This window comes from Drosophila innubila, chromosome X (assembly GCF_004354385.1).
Source record: "Drosophila innubila isolate TH190305 chromosome X, UK_Dinn_1.0, whole genome shotgun sequence".
Classification (NCBI taxonomy): Eukaryota; Metazoa; Arthropoda; class Insecta; order Diptera; family Drosophilidae; genus Drosophila; species Drosophila innubila.
In genome coordinates this window covers 20,364,262-20,384,131 of record NC_047626.1, presented here as the reverse complement: position 1 = coordinate 20,384,131, position 19,870 = coordinate 20,364,262, and the positions used below count along the sequence as shown (strand labels likewise).

General features: G+C 37.6%; 1 protein-coding gene across 1 annotated transcript; it reads left to right on the top strand.

The window, feature by feature from the left end:
- Positions 1-1,194: 1,194 nt before the first annotated feature.
- Positions 1,195-19,697, top strand: LOC117794043 (small G protein signaling modulator 1). The gene is made up of 9 exons (XM_034634499.1): positions 1,195-1,278; positions 13,565-14,024; positions 14,769-14,988; positions 15,060-15,780; positions 15,846-16,145; positions 17,554-18,593; positions 18,657-18,961; positions 19,045-19,322; positions 19,380-19,697. Exons 1-9 carry the CDS (start codon positions 1,260-1,262, stop codon positions 19,466-19,468), a joined length of 3,432 nt encoding a protein of 1,143 aa, XP_034490390.1. The 5' UTR covers positions 1,195-1,259; the 3' UTR covers positions 19,469-19,697.
- The last annotated feature ends 173 nt before the right edge of the window (positions 19,698-19,870 follow it).

Below are 19,870 nucleotides of genomic sequence, written 5' to 3'. Positions count from 1 at the left end.
ATGAAGCGTAGCGCGCAAACTCACAAATTCGAAGCAACAGCAACAACTGCCAAATTTGGGGCAGGCAGCGACCAGGATCCGGGGCCGGGACCGGGGCCGGGGGTCAAAGCCGAAGCCGGGTAGCTTTATCCTGTTGCTTGTGGCAAGATTTGCCATACAGCGTTCGACGTCAGCATCGTACACACACACACACATGTAGCTCACACACATAGATACACACGCACACACGCAAAAAATGAAATGGTCTGCCAGGCGTGAGAGCGAGACGGCAATGGCCAAAGGGCAACGATAGCGAAAAGCTTCTGAAAAGCGTTGAATGTTGAAAGTGACACAAGCCAGAAGGGCCAGAGACAGAGACGGGGCGTGTGCGGCATGTGGATGGGTGCAAGCAGGCAACTGCCACACCAGCAGCAACAGCTTTGTCGTTTCCGAACCTCGTTGCTTGCTTTCAGTTTTACTTTTGAGCTGCTCGCGTGCGGACGTTATGCGTTTTGCTTAACGAGCCAAAAAAAAAATAAATAAAACAAGAAAAAAAAATAGAATTTTAGCACACAAAAATATATATTAAAAAATACAGCTAAAATATACGCACATACACAGAAACATACACACACACACACACATGTACATTTCTAAGTATTTGGAAGCTGCTTCATATATATAGTTGCCATCACTTTCGCTTGCTTTGCGTCCCTGTCTGTTCCCAAATCTCGCACACTCTTTGCACTAGGCCACTGTCACTGGCAATGGCAATAACAGCAACAGCAATAGCAACAGCAACAGCAACACTGAGAGCAACAGCAATTACAACGACAGCGAGCGTTGCTCCCCAGCGGCATCATGAGAAATTATTTATAAAACGCAGTCGACCAGCAACTAGTAAATAAACTAGTACGCCAGTTAGTTCAGGCAACTTGGCTCAGTGAAAGTGATAGCAAGGGCTCACAGTGTTTGTATTTTTTGTTTGCCTGTTTGTTTGTTTGTTTGTTTTCAAACACGACGAAGAACGTTACAAAAATTACTCATACGCAGCGTAGTATGCGGAAATAAACGCAAAGCAAAGTGTAAAACAACAACAACAACCAAATCATACAGATTATAAAGTACATACATTACATATATATATATATATATATATACACACACACGTACACACACAAGCACATACAGATAAATATATGAACATACAGACACATACATATATATTTTACGCGCGCTTGTGTAAACGTTAAAAGCTTCACAGCTTTGAGGCTGACAAAATGGTGCAAACAACATCAGGTATTTTTTTATCGAATTACTCGTATTCATACATATTATTCATGTTCATATTCACATCTAACTACGTCACTAAGTATCCATTTAAATATAATACCTTGCCAGAGAATTCGCTTTTCATTTAATAAATTGTACATGTCTCAACTTTTGAGTTTGATTCTTGTATTCAAGACTTTCATCATTCTTGAAGGCAGTTTCTAGTTCCTGAACTTTTTAATTGAAATTTAAGCCCTTTATATTACTTAATAATATCGTATTTAAGTAAAGTAAAATAAATGACTGGACTGACTTGTATTTTTAACATCTATAAAGATTTTGACGATAATTGCATTTGAAAACAATCAGATAAAATTTCGGCTTTCCTGAAATATGAAAGATTTAATTTTTAGAACACACAATCGGCTGACAAAGTCAACACCATTAATTTATTAAAAATTTTCACTTAATTATAAATTATTGACATATTTTATGCAATACTTTATTAATGCAAAATGATTTTTGGTCCCTTTAAATATATAATTTATGAAACAAAAATTTAAATATATTCATCACAAGGTAAAAATGTATGAAAAGTATTAAAAAAATTATCTTGCATTTTCCACAAAAATTTCTAACAACGAAAATCCAATGCAAAAGTATTTACAACCAACTTTAAAATTGATTAAACTAATTTTTCCTGATGACGTAGGCTCAAATTAATTTATTTATTGCATAAAATAAGCCAATAATCTTTAATTTTGCTGAAATTTGAAAAACATTTATACCAGAGAATTTTTGTGAAAGAGAAATAAAATCTTTGACATTTCAGGAGCTTTAACATTTCGATCGGCTATTTTTAAAAGCAATTTTCATGAAAATCTCTAGTGCACATCTGAATTTGACATTTGAAAGCAATTAAAAACAGTTGCAGGAAGACCGACAATGAATTTCCTGTGTTTTTGGGTTGCCAGAGATTCTCAGAACACGTTTAAAAATATTTTTCGAGGGAAAATATGTTTGGGATAAGCCCAATTCCGATAGAGTAGAATAGGCGAGTTGCAGCCGTTGCAGGTATACACATTGAATTTTTCTTATCAATTGCGGCTCAGACGTTCATTATAAAGGCTAATCGCATTTAACTAGTTGTTTAAAACTTGACTTTTTCAAGGCAATTAAAAATTGAAACCTCAGCACAAGCAGTGCAATTCTGCATTAATTCCTAAGTAATTGGCAATTGTTTCAATCCATTCAAATTGGCAACAGCGCAGCAGCAACAGAAGAAGCCAATTTAATACTCTACGGATATTCAATGGCAATTCTAAGAAATGCCTGCAAGTACGAAAATGCAACGTTAGTTTTGATTAGCTTTCAGTTTACTCAATAGCAACAGCAACAGTAGCTGCAACAACAGCACTAACACTAACACTAACAGTAAAAGTAACAGTAACTGTAAAAGTAATGGCAACAGCTGCAACGTAAGCAGCTTAAAACTTGATTGTTATGTTTGTGTACATTTAAGCTAAGCTTAGCACAATCGCGTCTCTAATATAAGTCACAGTTTGCAACGCAAGGTTAGCAGTAACAATAATTTCGCCACCACTGTTTGTGCCGCAATACACAGATATTTTCGTGACGCACAATAAAAGGCTTAACCGGAGCGTAAGCTGAAAACTTAGCTGATGTATTAATTTTACTTTAGTGCAAGCCTGCAAACCACCAAAATTTTTGTAAAGCTTCGGTTCAATGAACCATTGAGCAAGATTTAGGTTCGGTTTACAAACCGGTTTATATACCTCCTAAGCCCAAGGTTTGGGTTCGAACCTTGGCTCAGTTTTATGGAAAAAAACAAAAAGATTTTTATTGGATATAATTTCTCTTGACTTTAATAACGAAGTTAATTTAAATCAAAATCTAATTTTATAAAAGCCTACATTTGTTTTAAGACGACTTCTTATTTTATTATTATTATGTTTAAATGATTTATGTAAGTGAACTTGTTGTGTTTCCGCGCGATTGAGTTCACTTCACTTCTCGATAAGCACTAAATTCCAAGAAAAGTTTCAATTGTAGATCATTTAGTTCTGCAAATGAACTACGATGAACACAAACTCCAGTGTGTTTTAGATGTTTTCATGGAAATCGATATAATCAACTCGATAGATTACAAGTTGAATTACTCAATAATCGGCTTCGCGAAAATAAAGTTGTCGATATTACGATGTATTTTTACTTCACTAACAAAAAGTATGTAGTTATTTTAATTTCGAACCAAACGTTTAATTTTTTAAATTGGTGCGGTTCAGGTTCGGGTTCATGGACTATATATAATATCAAAGGTTCGGTTCGAATTGCTCAAAAGCCCGAACCGAACCGGTTCAGCGAGGTTCGATTCAGAACCGGTTTGCAACCTTGCTCTAATGTCGTTCCTTGTGCACTGACAGTTGTCAACCCGTTTCTTGGAATTGATTGAAGTTTTCGTTGCCAGCAAGGCAAACAGCTAGCTTGATTACGTAGGCTTTAAAACTATAAAAATGTCGAGTATAAATCCTGAGCACGTAAAACATTTATGAATGAAAAGCCAATTGTGAAAGCAAATACGATGAAAACATTGCATGTGTGGGCGTTTGTTTATGTTGCCACTAAACTGGCAACTCGCAGCTCGCAGCTCACAGCTCGCAACTCGTGGGCGTTGCCACAAGAGCGTCAAGAAGCCGGCTGCCACACATAACAATGCCGCTTACAGTTGCAGTTGGCCTTGGCGGGGGGTACTCCATTTCAATTACGCCAAAGTCTTTAGGTATTTGCACACATAAATGTTATTTCCTCCTACCCAAAAAAATTGACATCTCTTTGTGCCTGTCAATAGCACAACGGCAAAATAGCACACGCAAGCACTTAATGGTTGCCCCATGGCATGGCACAGTGGTCTGCAGCATGAATACATACACAGAGCGAAATATTCAAGTATTTCCTACTCAAACATAATTTATTATTAGGAATGAAATAACTAAAGTCGACATTCTCGATTTTATTTTAAATTTAATTTTCCAAGTTTATTAATTTTTATTTAGTCTAGTAATTTTAGCACTTAACAGTTTAGCTTAGAATTTGAAGTTATTATTTAAATGCAGCTCATACTTGGTCCAAATTCTTTAAACTCTGCAAAAAAGCATAAAGACATCTTAAAATATGAGCTTGATCCATGTATACTGCAGCCTTAAAGCCAAATCTACACTTAAAAAAACTACCAACTTCTAAAAACAAGAACATTCATCATACAAATTTTGTTCTTAAAATAAGAACATTTTAAGACCATATTACTTTTACTATGATGTGATTTCTTAATCTAAGAATTTTATGTTCTCGACGCATTTCTTAGACCAAAATTCTTAATTTTGAGACCAAAATATTGATTTTACAACATTTTTTTTTGTCAGTGTAGTAATCTTAAATTGTTAGTATACAATTCTCTTGGAATCTTGAAATAAATAGTGTGAAAGACGTAAAGCTATCCAATAAAATAATAGAAATCTTCAACGTGCGTGTTTAAAAAATTAACAATATTTAAGATTTAAAAACCTTGATGAAAAAATAAAAATACTTGATTTAAGATTTTAAAAACTTAGTTTTAGATTTACAAGCTACAAGTTGCTCCCTTTTGAATCGGAGTTCCGAACTTATATAGAGAATATTCACTCATTTCTTGTAACTCTAAAGCTTGACTTGATTTAAGAATAATTTCTCTTATATTCAGATTATTGGTACATTATTAAAGCATTTTATGCTTATTTTCAGTATTTATGTACATATATCAAACATGAATTTTATGTTACGCATACACTTAATTTGAGGTAATTCGAACATGAATTATGTATAGATTTTTTCTCTCTGTGCAGTCAGCACATGTCGCTTAGTCGACTAAACTTGAGCTTGGCTCCAGCTGTGTATTCATGCAGCATTCCACGAAGAGATGGAGAGAGAGAGAGAGAGAGAGAGAGGAAGATTGCGGGAGAGTGAGAGAAATGCGTGCCTCGAGAACATACGCATTGCATACTTTGAGGCGAGTGCAAAGGATTTTCCGACTTTGGCACGTTTTCGACTGCGTGTGTGCGCCTAACAGTCCATAAAATGTTTCAAAATATGCGTGTCAAACTCACATGTCTTCACATGTCGTCTCCTGTCCTGGCCAACGACTATATTTCAAATGACGACACTCACTTAAGCATTGAGTCATTTAAAATAAGCAACAACAACAAGAAAAATCCACCGTCTGGCCATCATTAATTTAACGTTCATCAGACAACAGCGCAACAAATAACGCATCTCAGAAATATCCAGCAACTTGATAAAATTTTATATATCAAAGCGTTAGTCTGTCTAACGAATATTTATGGACGTGACTGTTAGGGCAAATAAAAAATTATATATATATGTATGTATATATGTCTTCACTAGAGCTCTCGGGCTGACACACAACTTTCCATTAGCCTGGACAAGCATTTTATGGTTGTCGGGTATAAAAACAGCAAACAATCCCTTTGGAAGATGCGAACAGAACCTTTTTTCTTTATGCCATTTCAGACATTTTAGATATTTTCTTTCAAGTTGTAAATTGGGTCAAATCAAAATCAAAGCGAAATAAATTTTTGTTGTTCAATCAGTTTGCTTCAATACGAATACACTAGAAAAAAAATGTTTAATGAAAATTGTTGTCTCGAAGTTATAGTTAAAAATTAGGAAAACAAATAAAAACTAAGAAATTTCTGCTGAAAAATGCCTTGAGAACTTATAGTTCTTAAAAAATAGAGAAAACATCTTGATTTGCTTTTCTTTTCACAAAATATTTACTATAAGTCTAACATTATATGCTTGAAATTAAATTCTTTATTAAACAATACTTGTATCTGTGTAGGAGTATGTGAAATCGATTCCAATAGGACTGAGCTTAGCCAGAAATGTCATTTAATCAAGATGGCAATTATTTTGAGTTAAAATGGGAATGCAATTATAAGTGCAATTATATCAGCAGTTCGCCAACGCAACATCAAATCGCAGTGTAATCGTACTTGTTATCAGAATTTCTGCTGTTGCACGCTCTTGGAATTGCATAACAATTTTCCGCTAATTTGAAATTACTAGAAAACTGTGACCTATGAACTTCAATTAGCAGTGAGCAGGCAAACAATTTTACTGTCAGGTCCATTAAATTAAAAGGTAGGATCAAGTCTACATGCGTTCCCAGCTCTTGGATTTACGACTGCAAAATTTATTCGAGTTTAATCCAATGCAGCTGCACAGAATGTTATACAACCAATGTCATGACAGATTTAACAAAGTTCGCATTGCAATTGAAATTGTAAATGCAATTTGCCCATACAAACACAAACACACACACACACAGAGACAGGGAGATAGAGAGAAAGCGAAAGAGAGAGAGAAAGAGAAAGCAGAAAGCATAGTAGAGTGAATTTCTAATTAAGTCCAGCGAATAATCAAAATGCGAAACGCAATGTAAACAACCGTGAAAATTAATAATGAGAATGCAGCGGAAAATATGTGTGGGATGTTTGCAATTTAATTAATTCGCAACTTGCTTACGCTTCATTGGACTGTTAAATGCGAAGAATGTGACCTTTGAGCATTTAGCTCAAACAGCTGTCACATTGCAAACTATCAAAAGAAAATACCAAAAATGCCTGCCCCAAAATGTAGGCAACAGTTTTTTTTGTCCTTCATCTTATATTTCTGCTTCTTCTGCGCTTTCATCTAGGGTCGGCCATTTTGCTCAATGCTAATGCAGTTTGTGTGTAGAGCATACACGATTATAAATACGAGTCCATGTTAACACATACACTTACACACGCACACGCACACACACACATGCACATATATTTAGATATTTATATGAAATATGTACAATACAATTAGACTCTAATTAATGTGCGAAATGCGCAGCTCACTCACACGCACACACACACACACAGAGGCCCTATCTTTACATGTATATGTGTCAGTTAGAAATTTCTATGCGGGTTTCGTTGTTGGCGATAACATTTGGGAAGCAGAAACTCATTTGGCAACGCATTGCTGTAATACGAACAATAACATTACCAGCAGCAAAAACAATAACAACAACAGACAGACCGAAAATAGAGATAGAGACCGAGACAGACATCGAAAAAGAGATGGAGAGCAACAGATGTTTAATACCCCAGACTCGTACTCAAACTCTATACCCGTATACCTTGCTCGGGGCCTGCCTAATTAAGTGTTTTATCTTAATTCTATAAAAATTGTTGTCAGTTCGATAAAACTCATGGGCACATATTTACTACTCGTACAGATATAAACACAATAATAAACAAAAATAGTCGTTAGCACAGTCACTGCTATATTTACTAACGGCAAGACAATCTATATTATATATGAATAAACATAAATAGATTTGTATATGCTGCTGCACTGCGAGAAAACTGAATTAATCGCAAGTCACCGCGTAACTCGACTTTTTCAAACTCATTGAAAATTAAGAAATATCAGTTTTTTTCAGTTTTAATACATATGTAAGTGTGTAGTAACATAGAGAAACTATATACAAAAAATAACAGATTTCATTTAATTTAACATAGTTAAAATACGACTGCCTTTAAAAACAAACAAGTTGTTCGAGTCGATCGTTCCCCAGATTTATGGGACACGAACTAGTTCGATTTTCACAAAATTAATTAGGATTTTGCGAAAGAGTATACAATTGTTTTAATCCATTAAAATTGGCAGCAGTTTAAAAGCAATTAAAATGTTGCTCGTTAACTCAATGCCAATTTTAAATGCTTAGGCTGCTTAAAATGGAGAAAGAAAATTTTAACAAATCGAAGAAGAATGTCGGATTAAACAGAATAACTCATGAATTGTGCTTGAGAGTTGTCTATTAATTTGTGTAATAAGATAAATGTAAATTGGACATAATATCAAGAAATGCAGCTTAAGGTCTGAATATTTTTAAGTTGAGAAAATGAAGAAGAATTTTAAAATAAAAATGAAGGTCTTGTATCTTATATTATGTGTATATAAAGAGATACGGTTGAAATCGAATTATTCTTCGAGACACATGTCATAAAAAAATAGAATTAGTTATATTCCACAAATCTCCAGAGATGTTGTTGAAAACAGCCGACGAATTCTAATTTCTTTTAAGCCTTTTATTAGCAATTTTAACTTGTAAGAGATTTGTTGAATAAAACATAAAAATCAATTTAAGAAAAGTTGAGTATAAGAAAGTATATCATAAGGTCTTAGGGCATCAGGAATTTCCTCAATTCCTTTATTAAAGTCTTCGACGATCCAAGACAAAATACATAAGTATATTTACTTAATTGTTAGTTAGAGTTTGTATCATAAAATTTGCGCTTAGTGTACTGTGTTGCTGTTCGCCTCAGCTTGGCCAGTCAAGCAGGGTCATGACATTCAAGGGTCAAATCATTTTGCAACGACAGCCCGAAATAAAAACAAAAATCCAAACAACAACAGCAACAACGAGAACGGCAACGGCAACGGAAAAAAAAAACATAAAAGATGAAAAACGAGGCGGAATAACGCACATTAAAATAGAAATATGCGGGCTTATTTTAAAATTGACACGGATGCTGGTAACCGTAATTAAAGTCCTCGCCACGGGTAGCTAAAATCATGTTGAACCATTTGAGCCATCAATTTGCCATTTGTGTTGTGGCCTAATGAATTTACGGTGACGGCAAATTAAATGGCCATTGAGGAAAATGTGAAGTGCGCAATTTTGCAAACGACAAATCGAAATATCTGAAAGCACAGATTGTGGCTATATGTAAAATGTTGTCTTTACTCGTGTGTGTTTTTGTTAATCTGATGTCTGTGGTATTACACATACGCCCCGTGGCTGCTTAACTCTAGAGATTCGATTTCCCATATCGACATTGAAGTTGGCCAACATTGTGGCTTAAATGCCATTGCTTTAAGAGATACAAACTGATTTTCAATGTTTCGAGTTTGAACTTTTGTCAAATGACATTATGAAAAGTTGCGCAGATAACACGACACTTATCTATGTGATATTTACATTTGTCTGATGCATAAACAGAAGGCAAATAAATAAATGAAAGCAGCAAATGCCAAACAACAAAACAGTCAACAGGGAACAGTCAACAGCAAACAGTCAACAGTTAGCTAACATAAAATATATGCAAATAAATACGAGAAATGTGAAATGTAACTAAAGTCTGATCTCTGCACTTGTGTTTGAATTTGTCTCTCTCTCAGTCTCTGTTAGTAAGTACACTCAAAAAACTATATATTAAGTTTTCCGTATTTAAAAAGGGCATATTATATATTATTTATATAATTTATTTATTTAAATATAACTTGTTCAAGTTCGGAATTTTCAAAACTGAGTACAGAACAATCATTTCAAATTCGCTTTTCACAATAACGGATATCTCAAAATGAGACTTTTCCTAGATACTTTAAGTACGTATTGGATTTTTTTTCTAGTCTGTAAATTATTGAACTCAAAAATCTTGAACCTATCCAGCAATATGTACTTGTTTCTAGTACAAAACATTTTCATATTTCATTTGAAACATACACTAGAATGTATACGTAAAATAACAAAATTAACAATAATTTTTTTTGTTGATTAGTGACTTTTTACTTCGTAGTTACTTCGCCACCTTTGCAAACTTCAAATCAGTTAAGAAATCTATGGCGCAAAAATGAAAAAAATATTGTTGATATTTTTTTTAACTTACAAAACATTATCATACAAACAAATTAGTACAAGCCAAGGTTGTTAAAGGTTCAATTCAGCGGTTCGAACCATAGAGCAAGACATCGGTTCGGTTCCCGAATTGGTTTATATACCACCTGAACGCAAGGTTTGGGTTCGAGCCTTGGTTCCATTTCATTCTAAAAAAAAATTTTTTTGTTATACATTTTTTCTCTACATTTTCAACTTTATTAATATTTTTTTTAACAAGTAATTAAATTTTGACGATATTTAAAATTTATTTGAAGATTTAAATATGACTTATTTAAATCCGAAGTCTCAAACATTTGCGAAATCTTCGAAAACCATTAAATTTATGTAATTATTTTTTTTTCGAACCGAACCGATTTTAGAAAGCGGTTCGGTTTAGGTTCGGGCTCGCAAAGTAAATACATTGAAGGGTTCGGTTAATGATCCGGTTCTGGTAGCTTAAAGAACCGGTTCTACGAGGTTCGGTTTAGAACCGGTTGGCAGCCTTGGTAAAAACAAATCTTAAACCAATTTAATATATAAAACTCTATTGATTTTGAAGGTATCTTAATTAAAGTCACAAATTTCGTCTTATACATTCTGAGTTAGTTTGGTTAAAATTGCACTATTATGCCATATAGCTGTTATAGGAATGGTCAGTCAAAATTTTAAATTTAAGATCGCTTCATACTAAATTTAAAAGTTTTAGTACACAGCAATCTACAAGTTTTAAGATTGCATATTTTTCGGAGTGTATTTTTCTCTCTGTCTGTTACTTGGCTCTTTCAGTCTTTCAGTCTCCCAGTCTCTCAGTCTCTCAGTTGAAATGCAGTTATTAAAACTTTGTCCTTAGTTGCTGTTCCTGTTGCTTCGCACTACATTTAAATACTAATTACGAGTCTAACAAAACTGTGGCAAATGCGAATGCCGTTACAAAGGAGCTGCAATTAAACAGCACCATTAACATCCTGTGGCTCCCAGTTCTCCATCCTCGGTCTCTTATTTTTTTTTCTTTTATTTATTCTATTTGGCTTTGTGTTTTGTTTTTTTAATGGCAAGTGACGCCACCCGGCTAGCAGCATGTTGCATTCGTGGCATTCGTTTACGCATTTCATTTCAGCATGTGGCATATCCCCACTGCCCTGCCACGCCCCTCGTCCCACGCCTGCCCCGCCTCTGGGCCCTGCACTGGGTGCCAGACAGCGTATTGTCGCCAGACCGACGCACAATGGCCTCAGTAGCCAACTGGGCATCTGGGCATCTGGGCAACTGGGCGACAAACAGCTGCACAGTCTACAGTCTCCACATGGCTGCCACAGAGACATCTTTAACAGCTTGTCTGTGTATCTTTGTGTGTGTGTGACAGTTGCATAAACGTGTGGCAAATGTATGCAAAATGTTGACCGTTTAGCATTAGTTGTGGTAAGTTAGTTAAAGACATTCAAAGTGACTGTCACTTTTGCTGCACTTCCCACTTCCCACTTGCCACATTTCCCATTTTAAGTCTGCTTCAATTTTCCACAGAAAATGCTGCATGACATTTCATTTAGCTTTCGTGATGCTGCGATTCCTTTTATTTTAAATGCCAAAGGGAACTACTATGTAAGATTAAGAAAAGACTCCCGAAGCTAAACTGAGAAAATAAGAGCAACTTCTAAAATCAAAAATATTCATCTTAAGTATTTTGTTCTTAAAATAAGAAGAAGTAAACGCCGGTTCGAATCCAACTCGTAACAAAATAAAATAACATTTGTAAAAATTACCAAGACAGAATTAAAGTTAATAAAAATCAAAATTTAAAAAAAAAATTATAAATATAAATATAAAAATCATTTAAAATTTTTTTATTTTTTGATTTTATGTTTAAGAACATTTATTCTTAAAATAAGAAAATGGTCTTATTTGAAAAGTTCTGAAAACCAAGATGTGTTTTCTTAATCCAAGAATTTCATGTTCTTGACTCATTTTTTAGACCAAAATTCTTAGTTTTGAGACCAAAATCTTGATTTTAAAACATACTTTTTTATCAGTGTAGGACCATGCTCAGACCCTACTCTTGTCCAGCCATGCCAGCCATCTTTCATCGTAACATTGCTCGTATTGGTATTTGTGAGTACAGTTGAAATTCCCTATAGTGAATTTAGCTTGGTATCAAATTATCACTTATGGTATATTTTCAATGGCAATCTTATCTACCAAATTATTAGTAATATTAGTTGAGATAACATTCTGAATACATTTACATTTAGTATAACTTTATATTTAATGTATGGTTTTGGTCGCAGTTAAATAACTAAATGAGATTTTTGAATTTAATGTCGGTTTCAAAAATAACTCAGAGTTTATGATAATTTTTGATTTATTTTTTTATCACCTTTAACTTTGGAAAAAGTTTTAATAACATTCTCCCAATGGTCAAATTGCACTATCGACTGTATTATTTTATCAACCATTTGTTATAAATAATTATTTGTTAATTTTGAGAATGATTAAGTTTAAAAGAAATATGAAAGGTAGACAGAAAGCTTGCAAATTTTTCATTTGAAAAACATGCACAAATTCGAAACACTAAATAAGTATTAACTTCCAATACATATGAGCTTATTTCTTAAAAAAAAAATTAGGAAAATCATCAAAATTTTGAAATTAGAGATTAAACCATCTGAATTTTCGAAAAAAAAAACAAGGGGTAACGCTTTGCTGAAATTTAAATGCAGAATGAATTAAGAATAAATATTAGGTTGGTAGGGTTTGGTATTAAAAATGAAACGACTAGTTTTTTGAACGGTTCCGGTATTATTCCCTATAAAATATTATAGATACACAAATGAATTTATGAAAATCAAATCTGATGAAAAATGTTTTACTCCAAATGAATAATGAACATAGTTTGATCATATCAAAGTTATATTTAGTGAAGTTCGACTGTATATAGGTATGTACGTGTACATCACATATCTTCTCACTCTAATCACACTGGCTCACATTTCCATTTGCTGTGGTGGCAATGGAAAACAATTAATGAAAATGAAATTATACGTAGCCGGAAGCCACCATGAATTTTGAGTGCAAATGCCATTAGCATTCGTTGGGCGCCAACGAAGCATGCGGCGTGCGGACGGTAGGTGTGGCATGTGGCAAGTGGCATGCGGCAAGTGGCGAGTGGCGAGTGGCATGTGTCTTGTGTCCTGGTCAGCGGCTGGGCGCACGGGGCGTATGTTTTAATTTCATGTTCAAACGAAGTGGCGGTTGGAAAAGGGGGAGGTCGGGGAGGGTTGGCCAGCTGACTGTCAACACATGTTGAACATATTGAGTTTCAGTGCGAAACGGTGACAATGAGCGACAAGCGGAACGGCCAAGGGAGGGAATGAGAGCGGAGAAATGAGAATGGAGAACGGTAGGTCGCAATGTAATGCTGTGATTTCGTTTTAATTCCCCGCGGGGTTTGCTTTTATGAGATTCGCGTGGCGTGCACACTGGGGAGCCGAAACATAAATGTTGACTGTGCTGATGATGATGTGGTGTTTTCGCTGGCATTTACAGATGGCGTCGACTACAAGGAGCGGCTCATTGCGAGCGTTAAGAAGGAGGTGAAACAGCTAATGGAGGAGGCGGTCACCAAGAAGTACGTGCACGAGGAGAGCAGCTCGGTGACCTCGCTCTGTGCCGCCGTCGAGGCATGTCTCAGTCAGGGACTACGGCGACGGGCTCTTGGCCTCTTTAAGACGTCATCGACGACAGCGCTGCTGCATAAGATTGCCAAGACCTGTGCCGAGGCGGAGCACATTAGCAAAATGGTGCAGGAGATCGAATCAAATGATCCAAACAAGCGTTCATCGTCGAGCAGTGATAGCTTCAATCGACCACCGATGCTCAAAAAGGGCAGCACCAATTCCATGTCCACCACAACAGCCACAACATCGACGGTTACCGGTTCCGCATCCGTATCCGCATCCGTTTCGGTCAGCGCCAGCAACTCCAGCATGTCGCTGGCCAGCATGAAGTAAGTCATTTTAATTATTCTAATTTATTCCTTTTTTTTGTTCATACTACGCGGAACTTAAATTCAAAGTAAATGGATTTAAAAATACTATAACTAATGGAAACAATATATTTACAAATTTCTATCATATCTAAGGATGACAACAAAGTGATTAAAGATTATATTTGTGTTATTGGTTAGGTTCTTTAATTAAAAAACATTTTCTTTTTATAAAATTAATAAGAAGTGTAACAATTAGTCCGTCTTGTCCGTCCGTCCGTCCGTCGGTTTGAACGCGTCGATCTCAGAGACTATAAGAGCTAGAGGTAGGTTCCTGGATACTATACGCAGATCAAGGTTATTTTCAATCGGACCACTATATTATTAGATGACATAGAAACGATACATCGAAAATGAAGTTTTAGTATTAAAAAGTTTTTTGTTTGTTGAGATATCTTAAACAAAGTAAAAGAATATGCATCTGGGTTGGTATTATACATTCGGACTAAATTTGGTTCAAATCGGTCAACTATATCATATACTAGCTGCCATAGAGACGCTCCGTTGAAAATTAAGTTTTTTGAGATATCTTAACCAAACTAATAGAATATGCATTTAACTTAGATTTGTACATCCTGACCGAAGTTCGTTCAAATCGGTCTGCTATATCATATAGCTGTCATAGGACCGATCAGTCGAAATTCAAGTTTTAGTATACTTTTGTTAAATGATGCTTACTCAAACTCTGTTTGCGATCAATTTAAGATATCTGTGGATACGTCTGGCTCTTTACGAGAAGCGTCTGACCAAGATCATTGAGTATTTGGTGAGTAATGCACAGAGCTACTACGATCGTGACTCCTTGGTGGCCGATTCCGACTACGGCTCCATACTCAGCTCTCTGCTTGTGGGTCCGTGTGCTCTGGAATTTACGCGTGCCAAGACAGCTGATCATTACTGGACCGATCCGCATGCCGATGAGCTGGTAAATGCAATGAGTGAACATCGTAAATATGAAATAAGTCTTATCTGCATTCAATGTGTGCTCTTTTTCAGGTGCAACGTCATCGGATCAGCTGTCGTCGATCGTCATCGACTTGTTCGCGACCGGCGATTATCAATTTCAAGCGGAGCTTAAACACCAGCTCGGATGATGCCAGCAGCTGTGCGTTCAAATCGATTGGCTCGGCCAGTGTGGCCAAGGATTATGTGGAGTCACTGCATCAGAATGCCAAGGCGACGCTCCTCTATGGCAAGAACAATGTGCACGTGCTGCCCAAGGATGTTGCGGAGCTGATGCCTGGATATTTGAGCCTGCATCAGCATATACAAACGTTGACCATCAAATGGACGCCCAATCAGTTGATGAACGGCTACAACGAGGCCGAGGAGGAGGAGGACATTGACAAGGAAGCCTACTGGGCATATGCCCTCAATATCAATGTCGATGACATTGTCTATGTGCATTGCCATCAGAGTCGTGGCGAGGACAGCGGCGGCACAGTTATCCTTGTCGGTCAGGATGGCGTTCAACGTCCGCCCATTCACTTCCCAGAGGGCGGACACATGCAGCAGTTCCTCAGCTGCCTGGAGACGGGTCTGTTGCCACACGGACAGCTGGATCCTCCGCTCTGGTCACAGCGTGGCATTGGCAAAATGTTTCTCTGGCCCAAGAGCATGCGTCGACGCATTCTGCCCTCGGTCATGGAATCTGTGGACGAGACACCCATCGACTATGTCTTTCGCATTGTCAGCAAGAGTCGGCACGAGGAGTTTGGTAAGGTTTCTAATTGCTTGCAGTTGGTCCTGTTGAAATTCCCCAATTCCCCAATTCTTTTACAGCTGCCACACACTCCATTCTGGACTTTGTACGCAGCACACCGAGACGGGCTCAACTGAGCAGCTGCTCCACGACAGGCAGCAGTGATTGCTCCAACAAGAGCCTGTCCATCGATCAATACCCACTGGAGTCGCCGTTGCTGCAGCAACACAATCAGAGCACCAGCATTGAGATGGTCTGCTCCACGATGCGTCGCCAGATCATCTCGAGAGCCTTCTACGGCTGGTTGGCCTACTGTCGCCATCTCTCCACGGTGCGAACACACCTATCCGGACTCGTTCATGGACGCATTACACCAGAGAGTAAGTTCTACATTTTATTACTATTTCAATATGCAGCATAATTGACTTAATTGCCCAAATATGTCGAAAATTGATAAGAATTCGAGTTTTATATCATGCAATAAATGCAACAATTTTTGTGTCACAGAATGAATTTCAATTATGCACTTTGTAACGTATCCAAAAAAGCAGGGATTGCAAATAATAGAATTTAACAAAAATTGACAACTTTTTTATAAAAATAAATAATAAATATTATTTTACATTTTTAGACCCCGTACTTAAAAAAAGTACAGGGGTCTATTGGGTTTGTTTTAACGAATATGTGCGTAACAGGCAGAAGCAGGCTTGGCAGACGCTATAAAGTATATATATTCTTGATCAGCATCAATAGCCGAGTCGATATAGCAATGTCCGTCTGTCCGTCTGTCTGTCCGTCTGTATGAGCGCCTACATCTCAGATACTATAAGAGATAGAGACACCAAACTTGGTATGTAGGCTCCTCTATATTGCAAGCAGATCAAGTTTTTTTTCAAAATTCGGCCACGCCCCTTTTATCGCCCACAAATTGAAAAAAAATATTTCATATCCAAATTATAAGAACAATTTAAAAGCTAGTGACACCAAATTTGGTATGTAGATTCCTCTATCTTGCAGGCAGGTCAAGTTTGTTTCTTTTTTGAATCGGAACACTAAATCATAAAGCGCCCATAGGAACAATCGGTCGAAAATCAAATTTTAGTATGAAAAACTTTTTTGTCTTACTAGATATCTAAAGCAAACTGATACAATAAGCATATGACTTGGTTTTATATAACCTGTCTAAAGTTGGTTCAAATCGGACCACTATATCATATAGCTGTCATAGGACCGATCGGGCGAAAATCAAGTCTTAGTATGAAAATCTTTTATGTTTTATGAGATATCGTAACCAAACTTATAGAATATGCATTTTAGTTAGTCTTATACATCCTTACTGCAGTTGGTTCTAATCGGTCAACTATATCATATAGCTGTCATAGGACCGATCGGGTGAAAATTAAGTCTTAGTATGAAAAACTTTTTTGTTTAATGAGATTTTGTAACCAAACTCATTACATATGCATAGAACTTGCTTTTATATATCCTGTCCAAAGTTGGTTCAAATCGGGCCACTATATCATATAGCTGTCATAGGACCGATCGGGTGAAAATTAAGTCTTAGTATGAAAATCTTTTATGTTCTATGAGACATTGTAACCAATATGATAGAGTATGCATTTAAGTTAACTAAATATTTTTTAATTTTTTCCATTGTTAGTTTTTGCCATAGTAAGTACGGGGTCTCCAACAGTCGAGTATGCTCGACTGTAGTACCGTCCGACTAGTTTATAATTTGATTCGTTTTTAATTCGTTTTTTTATGTTAACTTGGTGATTCTTTTTACAGTGAAAGCGGATGAGGAGGGCCTGACCAAGGAGCGCTGGGAGCTTCTTAATGCGGACGGCATGCTGCAGAACTCGACGGAATTCTATCGCCTGATCTACTTTGGAGGCGTGCAGCCGGAGCTGCGCAAGGAGGTCTGGCCATATTTGCTGGGGCACTATGCCTTTGGTACTACACGGGAGGAGAGGCAGAAGCAGGACGAGACCTGCAAGCATTACTATGAGACGACAATGAGCGAGTGGCTCGCCGTGGATGCGATTGTCCAGCAGCGGGAGAAGGAGAAGACGGCGCGGGCTGTGGCCAAACTCAGCTCGGGTAGCAACAGTGGCAATGAGCGTACGGTGAGAGCTGCGGATATCGATGCTGGCGGAGAGCTGGAGAATGAGGTATTTGAGGATATATCGGATATATCCGATCCTGGAGATCTCGAGTTTGACGATGAGCAACGACAGCAGCTGCAGCAACAGGAGGCATCCGTGGTTAGTGCCTCACATCTGAGTGTCAAGCCGATTCCACGAGCAATGAAGACCAGCACAGATTCCGGACATGTGGACGAGGGACTTGACGAGCTGGACGAAGAGGAGGTGCAAGATGATGATGATGACGAGGAGCAGCAGCAGAAGAAGCGACAACATTTTATTGATGCATCTGGCGAGGAATCAGTCTCAGCCAAGCAGAAGGAACCACAGCCAAGTTGCTCAACCTCAACGGCATCCTCCTATGAAACAGTCGGAGGTGCTCCACAGCCAGGTGATTCTCACGGCGTACTGAGTCCAGAGTTTCTGAGCGCCGATGATCTGCAGGCTCAGCTGCCCCACGACGAGGATGCAACGAAGCCGCAACAGGCAGCAGTCATCATTACAAACGCTTCCGTGGACATTGCCAACTGGGAACGTAGTCCCAAGACAGAATCCAACAGCCAGATGATGCCTCCGCTAACAGAGCAGTCGGAGAACGCCGCCACAGCACCCAATCTGGATGCACTGCAGCAGCCCAAGTCTGCCTGTGCCTCGCCAGCCAGCTCCAATGGCGGTGTCTATAGTGTAAGTCATAAGACTCGTTCACTTTCCCTCTTTAACCCACTAACATCCCTCATTCCTTATCAGAGCGAACTGCTGGAACAGTTTGGCCTGAATCTGCATCGGATCGAGAAGGATGTGCAGCGTTGTGATCGCAACTATTGGTACTTTGCCAACGAGAATCTGGACAAGCTGCGCAATGTGATATCCACGTATGTGTGGGAGCACCTGGACGTTGGCTACATGCAGGGCATGTGCGATCTGGTTGCTCCGCTCCTGGTTATCTTCGATGATGAGTCGCTCAGCTACAGCTGCTTCTGCAAGCTCATGGAGCGCATGATCGAGAACTTTCCCAGCGGTGGTGCCATGGACATGCACTTTGCCAACATGCGGTGAGTAGAGTATAGAGTATAGACTGTAGAGTATAGAGTATTCCCCAACTTTGATTTGGAATTTCTCATAATGTGATCGACAGTTCGCTCATTCAAATACTCGACTCGGAGATGTACGATCTGATGGACTCGAATGGGGACTATACACACTTCTACTTCTGCTATCGCTGGTTCCTCTTGGACTTTAAGCGTGAGCTCATCTATGACGATGTCTTTGCCACCTGGGAGGTCATCTGGGCGGCCAAGCACATTGCCTCCGGTCATTTTGTGCTCTTCCTGGCGCTGGCGCTGCTCGAAACCTATCGCGATATCATCTTGTCCAACAGCATGGACTTTACCGATGTCATCAAGTTCTTTAATGGTAAGATTAACTAGCTAGTCGAACCTCTATTCCCTATTCAATGCTAATCCTTTCCAGAAATGGCCGAGCGTCATAATGCCCAGGCGGTGCTTCAGCTGGCACGGAGTCTTGTGCTGCAGCTGCAGATGATCATTGAGAACAAGTAGATTAAGCTATAAGAAGAATCACATATACATACATATATTGTAGAATGTTTGGGTCCACCAAATATTGTAGTCATTGTAGATTTTCAAAATCCCAGAAAGCCACAGATTCTCCCAAGAGGCACAAATACCCTATTTATTTATGTAAAACTCTAACTGTAACTGTAACTATAACTACAACTGTAACTGTGACTGTACTATTATACAAATACTTTATGTAAATGTTTATAAATGTTATTCCCTTATCCCCAAAAGAATTTAGGACAGGGGTCGAAAACTTAAAAGACTATAAAGTGAATCTGATAAACTGTAAAAAAAAATAGAAAGGAAATCAGCATTTTCAGATTTCAGATCGTACCTATCTATTATTAAAAATTATGTGTAATTTTTTTTTATTTCCAACTG